This window comes from Ctenopharyngodon idella, chromosome 14, assembly GCF_019924925.1.
Source record: "Ctenopharyngodon idella isolate HZGC_01 chromosome 14, HZGC01, whole genome shotgun sequence".
In the NCBI taxonomy this organism is placed as follows: Eukaryota; Metazoa; Chordata; class Actinopteri; order Cypriniformes; family Xenocyprididae; genus Ctenopharyngodon; species Ctenopharyngodon idella.
Window position 1 is genome coordinate 11962590 of NC_067233.1, and position 21194 is coordinate 11983783.

At 37.9% G+C, this 21194-nt stretch overlaps 1 protein-coding gene across 8 annotated transcripts in view; it reads left to right on the forward strand.

Annotated features, from left to right (window-relative positions):
- The window catches only part of diaph2 (diaphanous-related formin 2), a 427538-nt gene that overhangs the window by 30811 nt on the left and 375533 nt on the right, over positions 1-21194 (forward strand). For 6 of the 8 annotated variants that reach the window (XM_051860865.1, XM_051860870.1, XM_051860871.1 and 3 more), the window contains one exon: positions 4292-4312. The exons of the other annotated variants lie outside the window; for them this stretch is intronic. In XM_051860865.1, the coding sequence (XP_051716825.1) occupies positions 4292-4312 (21 nt within the window). The remainder of the gene's footprint in view (positions 1-4291; positions 4313-21194) is intronic. 8 annotated transcript variants of the gene reach the window in all.

Below are 21194 nucleotides of genomic sequence, written 5' to 3' on the forward strand. Positions count from 1 at the left end.
ACTTTAGCACCCAGAGATCTGCTCCTACTCCTCCTCTTTTAAGCATTCAGCTCAAGCTACTAACCATGCTGCATACCATATCTGCATACTGCCGATTTTGTGGGAGTAGCGCAAATATTCAGCCTTGTACAAATTATATTACTGATTTTTTTTTTAAATGTATTGTTAATTATGACACAATTAATGTAACTTTAAGCCACTGGAAAAATTCTTCTTTCTGATTATTTAAAAAGTGCCCTTGTCTTTTATAGACATTTGCCTATTAGTCAAACAGTGTTTTTGCCTCTTTCTGCTGAAAAACTATTAAAGTCAACATGAACCAGAATATGCGTCCATTTAATTCTGTAATGTGATGTGTTTCTGAGTGAAATGGAAAAAAGGGCTGTAGGAGTGTGCTTTTATAAATTTAAATCTTTTTACATCATGAAAAAAGTGTTTGGAGGGGGTTGAAAAAGGTTATGTTAATTAAATTTGAGAATTGTTATTCAGGGTTCCTGCAGTCATGCAAATATCATGAATTATAAAATTGTGTATTTTTTATAAGCATAAAAATACAATTTCTGTGGTTATTTTTTCTACTTGTACTCATCTTGGTTCATTGGTGTTGAATCACCAAGTTCCAACACTTTATCCAACATAAACTGTCTTAGACATTAATAGATTAAATAGAGTGGGAATCTTGGGTATTTTGTGGAAAGATTACAAAGGCAAACTTTTTATTAATGTATTATTATTATTTTTCAAATAAAGTGTACTAATAAATTGCACAGAATAGGACCTGGAACACGTATTGAGAAAGTAAATGGGTTCATTTTGATTCCATGTTGACTTTAACAATGTTTTAAAATTTTACAGCTGTTGGATTTTTTTTTTGTGTCAAGTGTTTTTCACTTGACTAATTTGTAGCTCAAACCTTCACATTCTGTTCCCTCTCAGAATCATTGTATGAATGCATTTTCTTTGTATATCAAATAGCTACTGAGGGTGTTTTTAAAGTTGTGAGCTGCATGAACTAATGCTGACACGAACACACTGACACACGTCCAGAGAAAGTCTCTCCTGTGCTGTCTGTCTCTGACTGCACTGGGTCAATGTCCTCTCTTTGGTTGGCGACTGGGAGTAATTAAGTGGTGGTCTGACGGTAGAGGAGGCCCGTGGTCTCCGCTTGAGCCGCTGCAGGTGTAATTTAGCAGGGGTGAGCGAGGCCAAGAGCAGACAGCATGGAGACGGCCTCTGCACACCTCCGCATTAATAACCCAAACCCGTCTAAATAAAAGAAGGGAGAGCGGAGTCCATCCATCCCACTTAATCTGCTGCTATCTCCCCGAGTGTGCCGATCTGCCTACAGTAGATTGTGTTTCAGCACACAGCTTTACAGAGTAAATATTAGTGGGAAAACAAACCCATCCGATCCACTCCTGTCGCAGCCTGCCTGCCTGTCTGTCTGTGTGCGGCAGACTCCCACAGCTCCTGCCTGGCAGGAGGGCAGAGCGATGAAATAAAAGAAAGACGGAAGAATAGAGAAGTTTCACACCAGCGTTGTCTGTCCTCTTTTATAGCTCAGATATTATTGCTTGTGTGACAGAAACTTAAAGCTCCCATGGTTCACAGCTCCTTTTATTATTTACAGCCAACACCTTTTCCCTTACAACACATTTATGCATGCTTTCATTATATTATATGGTCACACCTTTTTTTTTGTTTGTTCACACTGGAACATTTTTGAACAGCTATTTGCGAAAGAAAAGTAATATATAAAATTCATATTTATTGCTTTAATCATTAAGTCCTTGTCATGTGTTGTGCTATTTAATTTTTTTTTTTTTTTTCTTAAAAAAAAAAAAAAAATAGGAGTATTTTCTTTACTTGAGTCCTTCAGCATGCACAGCTAAGAGCTCTTACCACACTTCCCAGGTGGTCTCAGTATGGGGCTTTTAAATGACTGCCATCACCACTATAATGTCTTATTAGGGAAAGTGCCTTTGCATTTAAATATACTGTATATACATACTACTCGCAAAAAACAAAATCTTTTTTAAATAATACAAAAAAATCTTTTTTTTTTTATTATTTTTTTTTTTTATAAATACTTCCCTTATAAAGCTGTTTGATATGACAAAGGTTAACATATATTCCATGAAAATAATATTTGTCATTTTTTTTTTAAATGCTAAGCATCTTTATTTTGTACTGGGGATATGTAACCTGAACATAACTTTAAGCTACATGCAATACAAACCAATGATGCCTCGCCGCTCTGCGGATGTCCTTGACCATTAACTTTTCATGAAATGCTTTCTTGCTTTTCAGTCTCTGACAGGTGTGTCATTGTCCTCATGAGTGCCAAAGAATGTCTTTAACTAACACCGTCATTTCTCTCTTGTTCTGCCAATGTCATGAAAAGCTTTGACTTGACCTGTAAAATGCTTTACTGTTTCACACTCAAATGAAATGATTCATGTAAGGAACAGAATGTGTCTAGGCAGGGTCTTTGAGGGGGAAGGAAACAATGCCATACCCATGATATTAATGTGAACATTGTCAATATTGTGGTATTACAGAGATATGGAAACTTAATTACAGCACAAGTTCTTGTAATCATTTATGACAGTTCCTGAGAGATGATATGATCCTGTCTAGGATGCAGGAGCTAATAAATAAATAACTAAATGGTTAGATTTGTATCATGGAGCATTTGATGGTCATGAGAAGAGCAGGAACGAGGATATAAATACCCATCTCTTGATAAGATGACATTTCTTCTGAAGTTTGTTTACAGGAGCTACTTCATAATAGAGCTCCTTTATAATTAGCATATTACATGACTGCCTAATTCTGCATTACAACAATTACCATCATCTAGTTTTCATGTTTTTTTCCCTGCTCTTCATGCTCCTCAGAAATTGACAGTATTAATACCACAGTAAAGTGACAATGAGGTGTTGTTTTTTTTGAAAATTTGTGTAAATTGATGTTAGCAGCAGCTTTTCCCCTCAGGTTCCTCCCTGACAGTTCTTTATGTGGTTTCAAGATAATGTCTGTTCTTTTGATCAGGCTGCAATAAAAATACAACATTCATCAAACCCAGCCAAACACGCCATGGTGCTAACAATACTTGGCAGCCATCCAGCGTGTCTGGTGATAGATAGCACAAGCAGGTGACTTTTTGTTTAGGGTCAAGATCCAAACCTTTAATGATTTGTTTGAGCATATTTGCCAGGGATGCGCTAAATTGGATTCAAAAGTAGTACTCTATTGATCAAAAGGTTACGCTGTTAAAATTGACTTTATTATAGTCATAAACCTTAACCTAAAAATGGGATTGTGGGAGTTTGTTAAAAACAAAGGACAGCTATGCTAAAAGAAAAAAGAATGGATCAGATTTAGAAACTACCACCTCCAGTTTTGTATTGCTGAAGAAGTGAGAATAGTGCTCATTTCAGATAAATCTAGTTTTATATCAGTTTCAGTTGTAGACAAAATTCTGCTCCCAGAAGAAAACCTTCCATAGATATTCTGCCTAGTAATTGTCATTATGGCTTGGCCAAAAAAAAAAAAAAAAAAAAAAACTCAGACAAACAAAAAAATATGCTGACTTCATTGAGCTTTGAGCTATGTATAATTTGACACTTGATAGAAACCACAAGTGACATTTGATTGATTTTTGGCCTATGGAGGCATTTTAGGAGGCCATCTGCTCATGAATAAAATAACACATTGGGGTTAATTTTGTAAAAATCTACTAGATTCTTACAAAATGTCATTGAGTGACGATCCCCTCTGGATTTTTGTATTGACTGTCAAAAAATGCCCTTAATATAGAAGCTGCTTGATTGTCCTGGGGTAATGATTTGCGGATTGGAAACAGTAGATTGTTGAGGCAGAGCTTTTTTATATAGCTTAAATCATAACATTTTTGCATGAGTCATTTCATGCATCAATCATTTCACCAGACTTTTTTCTCCACAGTCATCAAAACCAATGAGCAAACAAAGAGACACTTTTAAAAACTCAATCGGAGATCAATTCATCATGATCCTTAAGTTCCAAGCAGTCATCAAAATGGCAGACATTGTCTTTAGTGTCCGTCTAAACCCTCTCTCTCCAGCCTGTTAAGTGTGTAATTCTCAGCTGAGTAGGCAGCGTAGCAGAGAGGGCCAGTGTGCTAGTGATTAAAGTATAAGCTCTAATACTTCAGCAGAATAGTACCAAAGAGATTTTGGCCTACTAATGATTGTGCTGTTTGTGTCTTTTTGCACATTAACTTCCCTCCGCTGACCGCTGCATGCAGATAACTGGGAGCAAAGTTGCGGTAAGTAGCAAAATTATTTATTCGCTTTTGATTCGTTATCGTGCAATATTTCTCTGTCTTTGCCTTTCTCTCTCTTTTCTCCTTTTTTTTTTTTTTTTGTGAATATCCAGAAAATTAATTTCTATGGCTTTAGATTTCTATTTTATTTTCAGCATTACTGTATTTTATAGGCTGTAATTTTGAAAGTTCTACTTTTTTCCCCTTCCAATCCCTGCATGTAAATTGCACATTTGGAAATGAGTGATTTCTCAATTGTGCTCTCCGAGAATAAACTAGAACCTTTTTTTTGTTAGTTTAAGCAGTTTTTCTTTGAAATGGATCACTGCCTAACACATATTAGCATTTAAATATTGTAACACCAAGGATGAGCAATAGTTTTTAGGCAAATAATCATAATCTGTGATCTAATCTGTTTATTCTAATGTTCTGTATCTAAATGGGTTTCATTGTGTTCATTCTTCCCCCCAGACAGCGTACTGAGAATGCATCACTTAATTAGATTTTCCCACACACACACACGTTCCGTGTTGATTGAACAGTGAAAAAGAAATATTGAGTGCGCCCCCCACCCCCATCCTATAAATATGTTCCATTTTGCAGTGGGACGTTCGGCACAACCCATTTGCAAAGCCATGTCTTTGTCCCAGTCACATTACAGCATGTCACTATTGTTTCTGAAATGTTCATAGCTGCTCATGTTGTTATTGTCACTTACTTTCGCCCCTCGCCCCCACTTTCTCAAAAATGACGGTAATAATCTTTATAAATATATACTGTCTGGGAGATGGCAATGTTTCCTCATTTCACAGCTCTGTAATGCGGTAATTGCAGACTGGCTTTTACTATTTCTCACGTAGTGCGGTCGCATAGCCCATATGAGGCTGCTTGTTATTTGTTTTATTTTATTTATTTAGAGGGGCTCCGTTATTGCCTCCGCAAGTGTCAGTTGTCATTTAAAATGCTGTTTTATTGTGTTGCTGGAGCTATGAGAAAGGCCCGTAGATGTACATGAGGAAGCTTGAAGATAAGGAAGCACAGGTAAATGTTGTTATTTACAATACAGCAATAAGCTGCCGCAATAGACCCATTTATTTGCTGGGAGATGGCCCGTTCAATCAATGCTTTCATGCCGCTTGTGTGTCGAGTGATTTTTCTACAACCTGTCAGCAGTAAAACCTGCTCGATTTGATAAGCATGGAAGTATGTTTTGAATGTTGCATCATTTCTCAGGGCAGAGCAGGAAAGTTACTCTGGGATTGGCTCTATTGAAGAACTGTCTGACAGTGTTCACCCCAAGTCCTTTCCTTTAGAAGTTTCTCTCAGTTCAGAGGTTGCTGAACTTCCTGCCATTCCACCTGACTTCTCTGTGCATTTCCTGTGGATGGGAGAGTGTGAGGGCTTGCAGAGAAGCTGTCAGCTCTTTTATTCACCTTGTTTCTGTTTTTCTTGTTCCCAATATCCAACCTTTATTGAGTTTTATTGTGGAAGCTAGGTTTAGTGCGACCAAGATGACGCCCTCTCGCTGGGCAGATTGCTATTTCCACGCTGTCAATGTGGTTTGAAGGTAGACCGACCTGCCTGAGCCGCGTCTTCCCTCAGGGATGAAATGTCTCTGGCATGGTCTCTCGCAGGGCTCAAATTCGCTGGTCAGCGTGTCTGCATGCTGCTGAGTCACATGCGCTTCAGTAATTTGTATCAGCACAGCTTGATGGTGATGATGATGGTGACCTGAGGGGGCGTACGGTGTACATGCCACCTCTCCGCTGTGTTTGATTGATCAGGAATGTTGGTGCTTTGATTGTCAGGCTAAGAAAGATAGATTGCGTGTCGAAATGCCCACGTTTTATCGGTGTGGAATTGATGAACCCCTCTGTGAGGGATTGGAAGACCGCAGCTTCACATGCTTAAATAAAACACAACTAATACACAACAGCCAATCGGTGTTTGGCCCTGTTTCACCGTTACCTGTTAAGGTCACATGACTTGACCTGCAAAGCCTCTCTAGACCTCAGGAGGAGATCAGTAATCACACAGTCAGCCCAGTAGTTAGGAGAGACTGCCTGTTTCCACGGAAACATGGCGACATGCTCAGAGTTGTGGGCAGAGAGAGAGCGAGGAGCCGCTGAGACCTCAGGGACAGGAGTCTGCTAGGGCTGTTAGAGTGCAGCTGCTCTCCGAGAATCCCTGGTATTGTCGGTGAGAGAATAATGGACAAAGCTTGTATTTTAGAAATGATTTAGCTTCTTTTCACATGGGACAAAGACCTTTCCTGGCCCTTTCTTGGGTGTAATGACATGGATCTTTCTGTTATGTTAAAGTGTATATTACTTAAATACGCTCTTTGGAACCAAAGGGCCTTGAAAAGCATATGTGAAAAAGAGCAAAACAATAGCAAGGAAAAATGACATTGACATTTGGCTATTCCTTATTATTATTATTTTTTTATTTTGCACAGAACAAACGTTTGGCCATTAGAATCAAGGATTTTTATACAGTCTTATATGAAGCTTATGCTTATATGCATTCAAGTTATGTTAGAAAGATTTTTTAAACAATCTTTCCATGTTGGGGCCTTATCAGTGAGAAAATATGGTGGACGCAATAGATGCAGGGTCTGTATTGATGGTAAATTTGTTGAAATTAATGAATTTCAAAAGCGAATTAATAGCTAAGTCGCATAATACAATAGTATTGTAACGTTATGAGAGCAATATCACACGAGTAGCCATGCGATTTGGCTGTATATCAGCATTACTGTGATTCGGTGATATTGTGTTTATACAACAGTTCGACAGCACAAGTGTGTAAATAAATAGACAACAATAAAAAGAACAACAACAGAGTGTCTTTAAAAACCCTCTTTTGTGAGGAACTACTTCCTTCTGCCACGGATTCAATTCTCAAGTTGACAGTTTAACAGCTGAGCCCAAGCCTCTGTTACTAATTCTAAAACATAACTTTAGAACTAGTAACGAAGGGACGTTGAGTCGCTTCATTGAAACTCACTGTAATATGTAGAGTATTATGAGAGAGAGATCGCCTGAGTGAGTGTATTTCTTGCATCTAGCTGATATTCTTCAGGTCAATCTCATAATCATAATCACAAAATCAGTTTGAATGTCCGCTGAGGAAAGCGATGTCTTTGTCCTTGTCCTTGTCCTTTTAACATTTAAGACATTCCCATGACAGCGCTATTCAGTGCATTTGTCAGTTGCGTCTCGTAAGATGTTTAAAGTAAAAACAATGTCCTTGTTTCCTTGTTTCCATTTTAATATAAAAGTCCGAATGACTCTAAATGATAAAGACAGCCTTTGCCGCTATCTCATGGCATATTGATGTACCTTTCACTGAAGTCAAAATCACTAACGGACTCTTTCTCAATACCAAAAAATACGGCATGTTATTCATTTAAAATATTATTTATTGAACAATAATATTTTAATTAACAACAATAGCCGTTATAACAGTATAAGAAGTAAAATAGTAAATAAACACAAGCAAACAGTTCAGTCAAACATACAAAAGCAGTGCTCTAGTTACTACAGATTTAATTTCAATGTAAATATAAAGTTATGAAATTTAATATAGCCCTTAAGCCACATCTATTAGCTCTGGAACAAGTAATATATTAATAAGACCAAAGATTACCTGTTTGATATACCCAAAACGAATTATACCTCATGTTTAAACACTATCTACTATACATAAGAGCCAGTGGCAAATTCCCGAAGGACTTGCCGAGATGAAGCTGTTATCTGCGGGTACATGAGCGCTGAACGGTCTGAGGTCTAATCAATTACATTCTCGCCTAAAAAAACTCTTAAAACTACATACCGTTACAAAATAACAGTAGTATCTATAAAAGTATGGTGGGTTTGCTCATCCACCATGACACTCGCTATGAGAATGCAGACAACGGGGTGATTCAAACGGTGAAACGGTTCCTGTGGCAATATTGGTAGAAAATCGCATGGCTGGAAAGACCTTTCAGCCAATCAAATTTGAGAACCAGAAAGAACTGCTGTATAAGATAGAATATATACCAATTCAATTTACAGCACCTTCAAAAATTGCAAAAAACTAAACAAAAACAAAAAAAAGCAAAGGCACACCTGATGCACATTCTTTTTTCATTATTTTGAAGTAGTAAAGTAAAAAAATGTTTTTGTAGAAAAGGTACTTTGCCATCTTGCTCCGACCAAAGTGTCTTGAATGTACCTGACGTCATAATTCTTAAATCCAGATATCACAGGAGGACTTGAATGCACTAAACAATGAAATTTATCCTCCAGATGATGTTTTTCAATTACACTGCCTGCTGATGACTTACCTTAGTGCCCCTAAAATGACCTAAAAAGCTTCTTGTTTGTTGTGAGTATTCCTCTTGCCTTTCTTTTAATGTTTCATTCTATTATCTTTGCAGTGAAGTGCACTATGGGTAATGTTGAGTATTTTATAAAGGCTCTTCTATTTATATCCAACAAAGGTTTTGTTGTTGAATATTTGGAGGCAGAACAGTTCACATTTTGTCTTACTTCACTTCCTCTTCAGTTACCTCCCCTCCCTTGCTTTTTGTCTCTCCTTCACTTCTATATACTGCAGAATTTGTATTCCTAGGGTAATGAATAACCTTGGCATTTGTGTGTGGGCTCCACTTGTTTCATCAGTAGACTTTATACCCAGTATACTCCTATTCCAAGGCTCATCGCTACCACAGCTGTACGGGCTCATTGTAAGTGCCTGTTTAAAGGCTTTTCTGCAGTGATGGTGCACTGCGTCCTCTCTCACTCACTCTGCTTTTCGCTGGAACTGGCCAGCATCTGTGGAGAGGGCCCTTTTTAAACTATGCTAAGTTTGAATAAAATCAAGGACAGCCAATCCCTACCTACGCCTCGGTCTGAAAGGGTCCCTTTGTTTCAGTTTGGCCATTAATGATAATTGTGTACTGGAGGATGAACCGATTTGATAGGGAGCATGTCCTTGGTGCTTTAAAAGACTTTCTAAGGAAAAAATAAATCCAATAACCTGTTCCCCTCTTTGTTCCTGTTCATCGTTTTTATAGATTAATTTTAATTAGGTTGAAGGAATTGCGCTGTAAGAGAACTTGTTCTTCACGATGGTTTTGTCTCAGTTGATTTATTTATTTAAATTTTTAATTTATTATTATTTAAAATTATTTATTTAAATGTAGCATTTATTTCATTTTTAGTTTGTTTTAGTAATTTTACGGGCTTTTGTCATAGTTATTAATTTTTACTTTTTTTGAATTTTTTTTTTTTTTTTGCTTTATTTTAAACCTTTTTTAAGCAAATGGTAATGGCCAGTGAAAATACACAATGCTTAGGAGTTTTAAGTGTTTTCCAGGGTTCTGAATGGTATTTAATGCATTGATAGGTGGTTGCTTCTGAATGGTTAATAGGTGGTTGCATAGACAAGATCCTAAAAATATTCTTGATATTCTAGTCTGTAGATATATCTTGTGTCTGTTCTTTGTGCAAATCTGTGAGATTTTTCCCCCGCCTATTTTATCATCCTTCAGGTGAAAATTGTAAGTCTGATTTCTTAGAAAAGTAATAGCACACCTCTCCTCAATAAGCTATATGATTTTGAGCCATGATTCATGACTATAGCACAAATGGTGGGGGATGAGTTATAAAGTTTAATACTTAGGAATAGATTAGAAAAGGTTTTTCTTATCTTAAAAAAACACCACTAATAATGTGTTGATAGAAATTAGTTTGCAGTGAAAACTGAGGTAGGACAATTATTTTCTGCAGTAATTGACAACATGCCACAGTTGCTGTCAATAGAGCTTTACTCGTATTTAACCTGGAATATTCCTTTAATGCGAGTTAATTTAATTGTAGCAGAAATGTTAGTAATTCACCTATGCGGTTGAGCCATGATATAATAGAAGACATTCTCACACTATATATGAAGGTCTATAATTTCTGCCTCTTTTACTCAGTTTTATCACAGAAGCTGATCAGACTCTCTGCATCTGGGAGACTGAGTTGGTCCTATCACTGTATCCCAGGGATCAACTCTGAGACCTGTGAATTTCAGTTTTGTTTGCGTCTCCAAGCTCAGGCATATTGAAGTTTCTCTGGGTTGAGATCAGATTGACACTAGTGCAATATTCATTGAGACACCTAACCTCATCTCCTGTGGGGTCTCTATTGATGCATCAGTGCTTGTTTGGTACAACCACAACCGTACAGTTTTAATGCCATTCAGTCAAGTGCTAATATAGAAATGTCAAGTACTATACGATTGATTTACCTTTAATACTATTTCCAGTCCTTTCTGGGACTGGAATTATTTGCATTTCACAGACCCAGACAGTCTAGGTTTGTTGATTTCATATGGGGAACGGCAGGACTTAAAGGTAGCGCTTATTTTATCAAACCTGAATATAAATCTCCTACATTTTTTTTCATGGTAGCCGACACTAATAAATGCTGTTTTCAACGTCATTCAGACAGTTTGACATGCTCTCTCTCTTCGTACAATATTATATCGCACACAAGCTCTCAGAAGTCTTTTGTAAGTCATTGCAGACCATACCAGCAAGACGAATGTGTTATCATATAGGACACGCAGTCTAGAAAGTGTGTAAAGAATTGCGACCTGATAGACTGGCAGCCTATGTCAATACCAGCTCCCACCGGTGACAGAAAAGGTCTCTTTGCTGGCTGACTGCTGCTGCATTATGCCACGTGGCTTTCTTTTCAGTGGGAAACAAACAATCAGCACTCCTGCCTTCAAAAGAGGGGAGCGGGATCTCATTATGATGAAGAGAAGATGAAAGGGAGCCAAGAGTGGACATGGTGTTCTCATATTAAAGGGAAAAGAGATGGGCTCTGTTTGTGTGTAGGTGTGTGTGTGCGCAATGAGTATTCTTGTGATTGTGCGCCACTTCTGTGTGAGGGGCCCATTTGGTGTTCGCCATTGCGACTCTAGTTCAATATATTCCCAAGTCCTGTCTCTCTCTCTTTTTTTAAATCCAGCGGTCAATCAGATCACCCTCCGTCCACCTAGATATTATTCCTTCCCTTTGTCCTGCTCTTAGCTCCAATGCGAGGTGGGACCGCATGTTCCCGAGTATTTAAGAGGTCAGGAGATCTGGTAATGGCTTGTCCCGTCACTCTCCTTGACCACCTTACAACACCGTTTCCTCACGTTCTTGCCCTTTTCCAGCCTTAGATGTTGATGTATTTATAGCACATAGCATATTTTTTGCTACAGCCTTACCGTAGATATCAGCATCAACTGTGTGAGTCTTGCTTTTCTTTTTTAGCTTAAAGCTTCAGTTTGTAAGTTTTGCCTCTTTGTTGCCATCTCTGTTTGAAACCTGCAATTGCAGTTATTTGTGGAATTATCATCTTTATGTGGGTTGTGCATCGGCACAGCTCCTCAGCGCAGATGAATCTAATGTTTGCTGTCAGTCACCGCACTGGTATGGATACTGTACTTTGGAATCACAGACTGTAGTTTTGGAAGTATGACCAAAATAAGATTTTTTTTTACCAGAAAATATCATCTGAACAAAGTAACAAAGTAACAAATCCACCAGTTTTGTTCTGACCAACTGAGGGAAAAAAGCATTACAATAAATTGTGCTACCAATGGTGATTAAATCTAACGATCGCTTAGCTCGGATCACGTCAAACCGTGTAAATTATTATTATTGTTATACTTTGTTCTCAAATTGTTAATGTTAACAACATCAGCATTGCGTAACTATGTGTATTTAGTGTGTATCAGTGTTACCTGTAGATTCCAATTTCTGTACAGTCTAATCTCCATACAATCATACCATACAATCTGCCATCAAAATGATAAGTTTAATTATCATCAGCTGCTGTGAGAAAATGCTATGATCTGCCACCTGCATCATCCTCACATGCCATATAGCCTACTAGCTGGGACTCCTTTATGTATGTAAACAAACGTGACGCAATGACGCAAAGACGAACGACGGCATGCTTGAATTCCCCGCGAAAACCGACCATTACCACTCGGATTAGAACACATTATTACAAGCTTACCGTTGTGAATTGGGCTAAGGTATGGAGATAGTTTTGAACATTGGCTGGTTATGTACTTGCTCAAAAATAGATTTTGGATCATTTTTAACCAAAAAAAGTTACAGACTGCAGCTTTAATGAAAGTAGGAGCTTTGTGGTATGTTTTTCTTTCTCAAAGTTACTTTGCTAACTTGGGTATTTAGGTCTGGCACATGCTCCGTGGTTTCTGGACAGCTCTTTTCTTACAATTAGGGTGGTTGGCTAGATAATTCACTTGAACCATAAAGCCATGAACACAGTATGGCCACATTTAATGGCACATGCAGACAGCTTAGAAACTGCACTCGGGGAACAGTGTTTTGACTGCTCACGACTTTGCCTCTTAATTTTATTTTGCTGGTTTTATTTCAGCCTTACTAATAAGAAGCAATCTCATTAGCTTATTGGGTAGGTGTCAAAGAGATGCTGCCATTTTACCTGGTTTTTCCTCACTCAAAACCCCGTCGTCTCCTTCCGAGACTCCCTGTGGCCCCGTCGGCAAATCACAGCACTAATAAGGTGTGGCGCTTGTCTCGTGGCTGCACATTTTATGGTCGTCATCCTTGGACACTCAGCAGTGAGCCGTCATTATCTGCTCATCAAACACACTTTAAGCACTTCCCCAAATGGCCAAGCCTAACGATTTGTGGTTTGATCAAGGATGGGACACAAACCGTTTAGTCTGCCTTACACTTTTTCTCAAGGGGGCTCTGGAGAAATAGACCCTTCAAAATGGCTGCGTTTTAGTTTTATTTGTTCGTGATTGTGTTCCTAGAATGTTAGCTTCTCCTTATTGTTTCCTCTTGCTTTTGTTCAGTGTATTTATAAGGCACATTGTTTGCACATTTTCAGTTTGTCTTGTTATGCATGTGTATAAATCCATATTAACTGTCCATTGCCTAAGAGATTAGAAGTTGGAGGAGATCGAGATGGTGCAGTGCATTCCATGAGAAAATTCCAACAGCCACTAGATGGCAGTAAGTATCTTTAAATTGAAGTTCCACAGCAGTTTTAGTTTGTGTGAGATGGAGAAAAAAAGAAACATTGTTGCCATGGAATTGACCTAATGGGTTTCTCTCAGACCTGCACAGCACTATTTTTTTTTACCACAATACCATTTGTTAGAGGTTTGGTCTTTAAAAGGGGAAGTAACTGTTAAACCTACCACCAGTATTCAGATGGACTTGGGCTAGATTTGGCTTGTTCTCCAATGTACATTCACGAAAAAGTCATTTTTTCTTTTTGTGTGTTAAAATTTCCTGAGCTGAGGGGTGTAGACAGGCTGCTGTTTTTTCCCCTTCTAGCTCCTGGTGTTAGATATGGACGTTTGGTGGCTCAAGCTGCCTCGCCCCTCATCAAAATCCTGCTTATGCAATCACATCTGAATAATTTATACTGCCACCCCTGCTCTCATCATGTCATAAAACATGCTGCTGACAACACATTGTCAAGCTAATTCCATTCAACTAGCTCTTCTTGAAGTAACACGTGTTCATGCAAAGTCTAAATGTACTGTTGGCAGGTCTCTTCTCTTCTGGTCTTATCTCATCTCTTAGCGTATATTTTGTAAAATTTTCCTCCTCAGTCAATTTCAAAGTGGTAGAGGTGTTTGTTTCTTTCTCTCTCATCCACATATGCTGCCCCTCCACCTTTCCCTGTTCAGGTGCTCTCTCTAACACTGCACATTAATTTTTAAACTTAGCCATATACTATCGCTTCTTTCTTTGGGTGGCTCTGCCAAATGCTCCTGAATCAAATCAGGACAGATATAAAGTCTTAATACAAATACAGATTTTTCATCACACAGATCGAATCAATAAATGGAGCACTTGTGGTGACGTGATTTTAAATGAAAACATGAAACAGGTTAGTCAAGTTAGTCTGCACTCCATGTAAGGATACAAGTAATGGTGGCTATAAAATTGAGCATCCAGTGAGCGGTTTTTTGAAGACAAACAAATGACTATAGTTACTTGGGCATTGCTGTAAATTGACTTGTCTTGTTTTACACCTGTTTGTGTATTTTGAACTTTATGCAAAAGTGTCTCTGTGATTTGCCTTGTGCCATTTTACTCTGGAAAGACTTCAGGTGTACTTTTCTTCATCTATTTTTGGATGTTGGCCATTCTCATAGTCTATATCCAAGTCTGTAGAACAAAAGAGAAGGCAACGGTAGAAAAGAGAGCTGATATCATATGCCAATTACACTCGCAAGATATTCAACTTTCTGTTATAAATGAGCTAAGGCTGCTAAAATTGTCATTTGAATTATGCCTTTCATCTCCCTATGGCTTTTATTTAAGCAGATCAGTTCAAGCCTCCAGTGACTGTTTTTTCTTTCCTGTTTGCATTTCTGAACATGCAGTACAACGGTAATGAATTCCACCATTTTAAAACCAATTACAGTAGTTGGGCTTTTTTACACTCTTTGTCACTGTCTCTGTGGAATAGGGCTGTTGGAGTGTCGACTACAGATGATCTCGATTCTTTTTTAGCTATTCCCATAACCCAGCATGCTAATGCTATTCTTTTGGCATTACCATAACTTTTTTTTTTTTTTTTTTTTTTTTTTAACCCGGAATTTTTGGGGTTTCTGTTTTTGTTTGTCAGATTGACATATATAGCCTACAAATAATTCGAAAAAGCACTTATATTTAGTATTACACCAACATTTAAATGACTCAACTGTGTAAAAATATGAAGAATCTCCTAATCTTCTAATTTATAATATATTTTAAAATATATTCTAATATAATTTTTAATAACTAAAGACTAAATACTTTTTACGAGATATGCGACTAAAGACTTAGACTAGTGGTGTCAACCATTATATGAAAAAACTAAAGTGAGGGCATAAAATAGAATGTCACATCTGTGACTGAATGTGTGAGTGAGACAATAAATGCCCCTGTTGTGCCGTTAAAAGGATTTGCTAGGAAGGGAAGAAGAAAAAAAAGGAAACAGGGTTTAGTTTTTCCCCGTCCTTTATATCTTCTTTCATTAGATGTAATTAATGGCCCCTGATAATAAAATTGGGTCTTTGTCTGTTGCTGACGTTACACCATTGGACTTTTTTGTTTGGTGTAATTATATTTATTAATGATGACCAAAGATCTACAGAGGCAGTTAATAACCATGTTTTTCTGTCTCCATTTTTTCATTCATGTTTAATTGTCCTAGATGTTTTGTAGGAAGGCTTTAGGAGATGGATTATTACAAAAAGTAGTTCCTGACAGAAATCTTTTCTTGAACATGCACTTGTGTAGTTTCTTAATTAGAGTTGTGCATAATGAAAGGCAAGGTGGACAGAATCCTAGATTAAATTATTCTGTTGCAAGTGCAGAACTCTTTCTGTAAGATCATTTTGGTGCTCTCATACTGCATGTGACAAATAAAAAAATTAAAATAAACATGCATTTGACCTTATATCGAAAGTGATCCTTTAGATAGTTTTGCATTCTTTAGGAGTTGAGATTGTTGTTTCTCTTGATGTAATATTCCATAATCCAGTAATCTAGTCTTGTCCTCGACAGGCGGCTTACACAGTTCACTGACACTTTCAAAGTCTGCCTCAGGCTTTTCAGTAGACATCCATTGGTGAGTCACTAGTGTCTTTTCCAGTCTCCCGCAAATCAATACAAGCGGGTGATGTTCAATTTCCACCGTCTTGCTTCTAACTTTGGGCAGTCGGATGACTCGGATCACACAGGTGCTTTTCTGACTGTTAGTGGATCTATAGAGTGAAGTCCTGTCCGAACTCTTTTGTACAGTGTTGCTATATTTATAAAGCCCCCAGCCAGCTGTTGTTGTTCCTGCTTGTGCTTAATGGTCCTCAGTTTTGTCATTTATTATATTGCATTGATTATATGCGTTGTTACATAGGTTAGCATTTCAGTAAAGAATGAATTACTTCATAAGAAAAAAAAAAAAAGAATACAGAATTTAATAAAGACTCTTTGAAAATGTGTTTTTCATATTGCTAATAATAAGAATAATTCACTAATTTGATTGATTAATAATTAATTCAAAGAAGTTGTGGAAGCTAGCATTAAATTACACTGTCCACTTCAGCAGATAGTGAGTGTTGTGTCAATGGCTCGCTAATTGCTATCATTCCACCCGGCAGCTGTTGGCTATTAGAGGTCTTTGTTCCAGATGTTGTGTCATTATAATGGACTTGATCATCATAATGGCTTCTGAAAGATGATTGGCTGTCACGCCTGGGCCTCGTAATGCAGCCATTGCTCTTTCTGAGAAATGTTCTCTATGGTAAACTGTATGCAGTGTAATACGATATGTGTTAGTGGAATGACAAAGGTTACGAAACGCAAAGCAATTTCTCTAATTCAAAACATTCCTCTAATGTTTGTGCTATAGAACAGAAATGGAAGTGAATGCGTGTGTCGCAGTGCCCAATCTTCATGTCAATGGATCTCTCTTATATAGAACATGAATTGTCGCCGTCTCTTAAGAACACTACTAAATAGCTCTTTTATTTGTTATGTGTTCAAAATGGAACATCTTTTATCCATGGATCGCTCAAAATACATTATGGCATAATGATGTGCAGTATTCTGATACCAAGCATCTGTGGAAGCGAAAAGGGACATGTGTATGTGTGTGTGAGAAGGAGAGAGGGAATCGAAAGTGCCCTTCTAGCTGTGTTTGGGTATGACTCCATGGAGAGTGGCAGTGATAAGAGAAGGCCGGGTGTAATGAGCCATATCCCATGCCCCTGCTTCCTGCCTTCAGGCCTACAGATGGGAAGAGGAATGCCCTGCTCTCCTGTCTGTCTGCCTCGCCCGTCCACTCCCTCCCCTCCTTGAGAACTCAACCACTCTTGAGTTTTTCATCCCTAGCTTTATTTTTCTGCCTGGCCTCCAGACCTCTGCCGGATTTTGTGGAGCTTCTGATGGCGTGCAGTAAAATCAACGAGGCGTCCTCTGCCTATTCACTCTGAGATGGAAAAAAGAGAGAGAGGCAGAGAACAGGACAGAGAGAGTACTGGACTGTCTTATTTCACAACCACCACCTTTTCCTTTCTTTCAGCTCACTGAATTTAATCCTCACAGGGGTGATTCCTGGCCACTACTGTACAGAGCGACCTGCTGCATAGTAATGTGCTGCAATGGCCCAGAGTGCATGTTCTATTCCTATATCTTACACTTCCTGTTACTCAGCATTATTTCACGTGTTAGGCTGCTCATTTTTAAAACTAGTATTTAGAATATGCTTCTACTTAAATGTCTGTATATGGGGTCATGATTGTCAACAAGTGAGGTTGGAATTTTGTTTATATCTAGAACACACAAATGTGTACGATTGTGTTATATATAATATATTATTTGTGTTCAAGTTATATTAGTTATAACTATTATAGTTATTATATATATATATATATATATATATATATATATATATATATATATATATCTTTTATGTAATAATATAATATATTAATGTAATGTAATGAACAATTGTTGATCATCATCACCCATTCCTGCTTCATAGGATATTTTATATTTATGAGTGGAAAAGCATGGGATTTGTTAATTGCAGGACCTTGCAATCATCTTAAATTGATTTCATTCACCAAAACTTGTCTTTCACGTTCATGGCATCATTTTAATTATAGTGTACTGGCTGGTATTTGGGTGAATTGTGTTATTCTGGGCTGATTAATTTTTCATCAGCTGGTTATTAACATTTGGCTATCTTAAGCCCACTGTTTAGAAAGAGCAATTTAAAAAGTTTTATTCTCCTTGATGGATGGGAGTTGTTTGTTCCCCGGCAGGGAGAGGAAAATCTTCTTGAAATGAAAGGCAGTGAATTAAACCTGCAGCTCATTCAGTCCAACTCCTCCAACCCACAAATAATTTTCTGCATGAGAGAGGGAAAACAAAGGGATTTGTGGGCTCAAATGTGAAGTGGATGAGGTAATTGTTTATAGGTGGACCTCTCTGTGTGATTCTTGTTTAAAACCACTTGGCTTTGCCCAAGATGATGAATTTACCTTGTGTTCGGGAAGTATTACGCCATGGTTCTTGATCAGCTGATGTCAAATGGATGCTTGATATAATGGTTATGACTCGGTAGACGTCTTGAAGTCTGCAGCATATGTCTGTTTGATTGCAGGAGTGCAGGGAGTGGCTAATTCTCTTGATTACATCGAGAGCTTTCACTGCTTTGAATGTTGGTCTTTTTGTCTGCTTGATATGGTTGCCCACAGCTCGAACCCACTGCGTTTGGCAGTTGTGAGTCTCTTCTCTTTGAAACAAATATAACAAGATATCAAAGGGACATAATGATGTGGATACCGCCATTGGCTTTTATCCATAGAACAATGGTCTGGGTTTATTGCATTTTATGGATGGAGGAGCTGATCGCTCATTTTAAATGTGAGTCAGTAAATTAATCAATTTGTGAGGGCACGGTTAACACATTTCTTTTTGACTTTTGTGCCGAGTATTCTGTCTTTTTCACTACATGATGGTAACACTGCCCAAATATTTTCCCAAACATTTTAGCACACCATTGAGGATGAAAGAGGACAAGCAAGGTGTTGTCTTGCTTCGTCAATGAAATAATAATTAGTCAGGCAAATGGGTCTCTGAATTTAGATAAGCCCATTATCATGCACTGTTGCTGTTCGGGTTTCAAGGACTTCTTCTGGAGCTGAAATCTGTTGTTTGCCTAAACATGAAAATGCTGTCATGTTTTCTCTCAAAGACACCCTCATACAGCTCTGAGTTAAATGAAATATTTTTGCCGGAGCCAGAATACAATTTTCAGACTGCAACATGCAGTGTTAGGGGCTACACACAAGAGGGATGAATTGAATAGCGGTAGCACTTATTTTTCTTGTGGATGTTGCTGTTACACAAATTGCCGTGTAAAGGTTTTTGTATGTGCGGCATTGAACTTTAGCGCAGTCTTGATATATCGCATAAATATCTTCAGATTTCCTTTTGTAGCTAAATATACATAATTCACTTGAATGTTATGAGTGGTTTATCTACTGAATAATCCATGCTACCATAAAAAATTTATGCAGTAACCTATATTCTCTATAGTCGATGATGACATTTAATGTTGACATGTTGTCATTAACAGGAGACATTCTCATGTTAATGTTGTCGAGAAGTAAATTTAGCACATTGTTTGTATTCTCCTGTGCTGAAATGTACATTTGCATTGTTCTAGAAAAAATCCAAAATAGCGCTTGCAAGTTTCTCTCAAGTGTAATTAGTGGGAAAAAAGATGGATAAATGCAGCTTCATCTTATTCATGCATTCAAGGCCTTAGAAGATCACAGTTTTCCCTCCTCTGAATAGGTGCGTTTGGCTAGGAAAGAGTAATCTTAATAAAAAACAGATGCTATAGGCCTGTCTAAAGGTTTTGGCTTTGTGGAGGGGAGAGGCGAGAGAATCTGGGAGGTTTTCTGCTGACCCTCACGGTTTGAAAACTGCTGATGGCCTCAGGTTGTTTCATGCATCTTCAAAACTCTTCCACACTGACTGATACACTGTAGAATATCTGGCTTCATTTTCATTTAAAAGCACGCGCAGGTTTCTCCAACACAGGAGACACAGTGAGCCATTACAGACAGGAAGAAGCTCGGCTTGGAAAAAAAGATAATCATCTGTACACCACTCCCCCCTCTCTATTCTGCATTTCATTAATGAAAATGAACCTCTCTCTTTTTGCAAAGACAGTAAATGAATTATAAGGGCAGTTATTTATTAACTGTATTTGAGGGGCACAGAAGTGTGGAGAATCTTTAACGCTTAACGGCTGGGTGAACAGTCGGATATTTTTGATGTGGGAAGTGCACTTATCAGTCAGTGCCATCAAATTCTTTTATCCAAGAAATGATGCTTGATGGTTATCACTCTGAATATCAGTTTTGCAGACCAGAGATACAGATCTTAATACAAATATGCTGTTTGTTTGTTCCATCAGAGCGTCTTAAACATTCATAATTTAACATACAGTGCAGTCTTTGCCTTAAGTCTACACTACACAGTTAGTTAATTCTGTTTTTGTCATAGGAATTATCTCTTTTATATTCCTTTGACGTCTCTCTCGTGTAGAGCAATGCCCAAGTCACACTGTTTAGGGTCCCACCAGCATCTGCATGGGGTTTAAACCCACTACAGCAGACTAAATCATCCGTAATTAGTTGAGCTGGGCAGTTTATACAGCTGTAGAAGAAAAAATGTAAAATGGGCAGAGAATGTAAAGAGAGAGATGGGAGTTTGCAGGTGGTTCTCGCTGTTTCTAATTTCCTCACATCACTCCACCAGTCACAGGCTGCTTTTCGACGGTCTCATGTCCCTAGTGCTTGTATGCTTGTAAACTGACATCAGCGACAGTCAGACACCTGTAAATCCAGGTGTGTTATGAGCTGTGCTGCTGTGTCTGCTATTCCTGAACTGCCAAAGGGAGCTTGCAGCGCTTTACTCTGATGGTGCTATGCTGTGAGTAATTTTGACCAACAAAGCTATAAACCCACCTCAGATGTTCCATGTGGATATTTTAAAAAAGGTAATGGAAGGCAACAGTCGGAACGCCTTACCCTAAAATCAAAAAAAGAAATAGATAATTAGATTTTGCTTGATTTTCTTTCATTCTTATTCATTCTTACCTTTACTTATGGCAAAAAAAGGCAGTGTATTTTTTATTCTTTTATTCTGATTTAAATTGAAAAGAAAAAAAAAAATCACACAATGTTTTTCGATAATGAAATTCTTGACATTGCGACTAATAGCAATTACAAAACTACTCAAAGGTAAGATGTTCGGATGCATTAC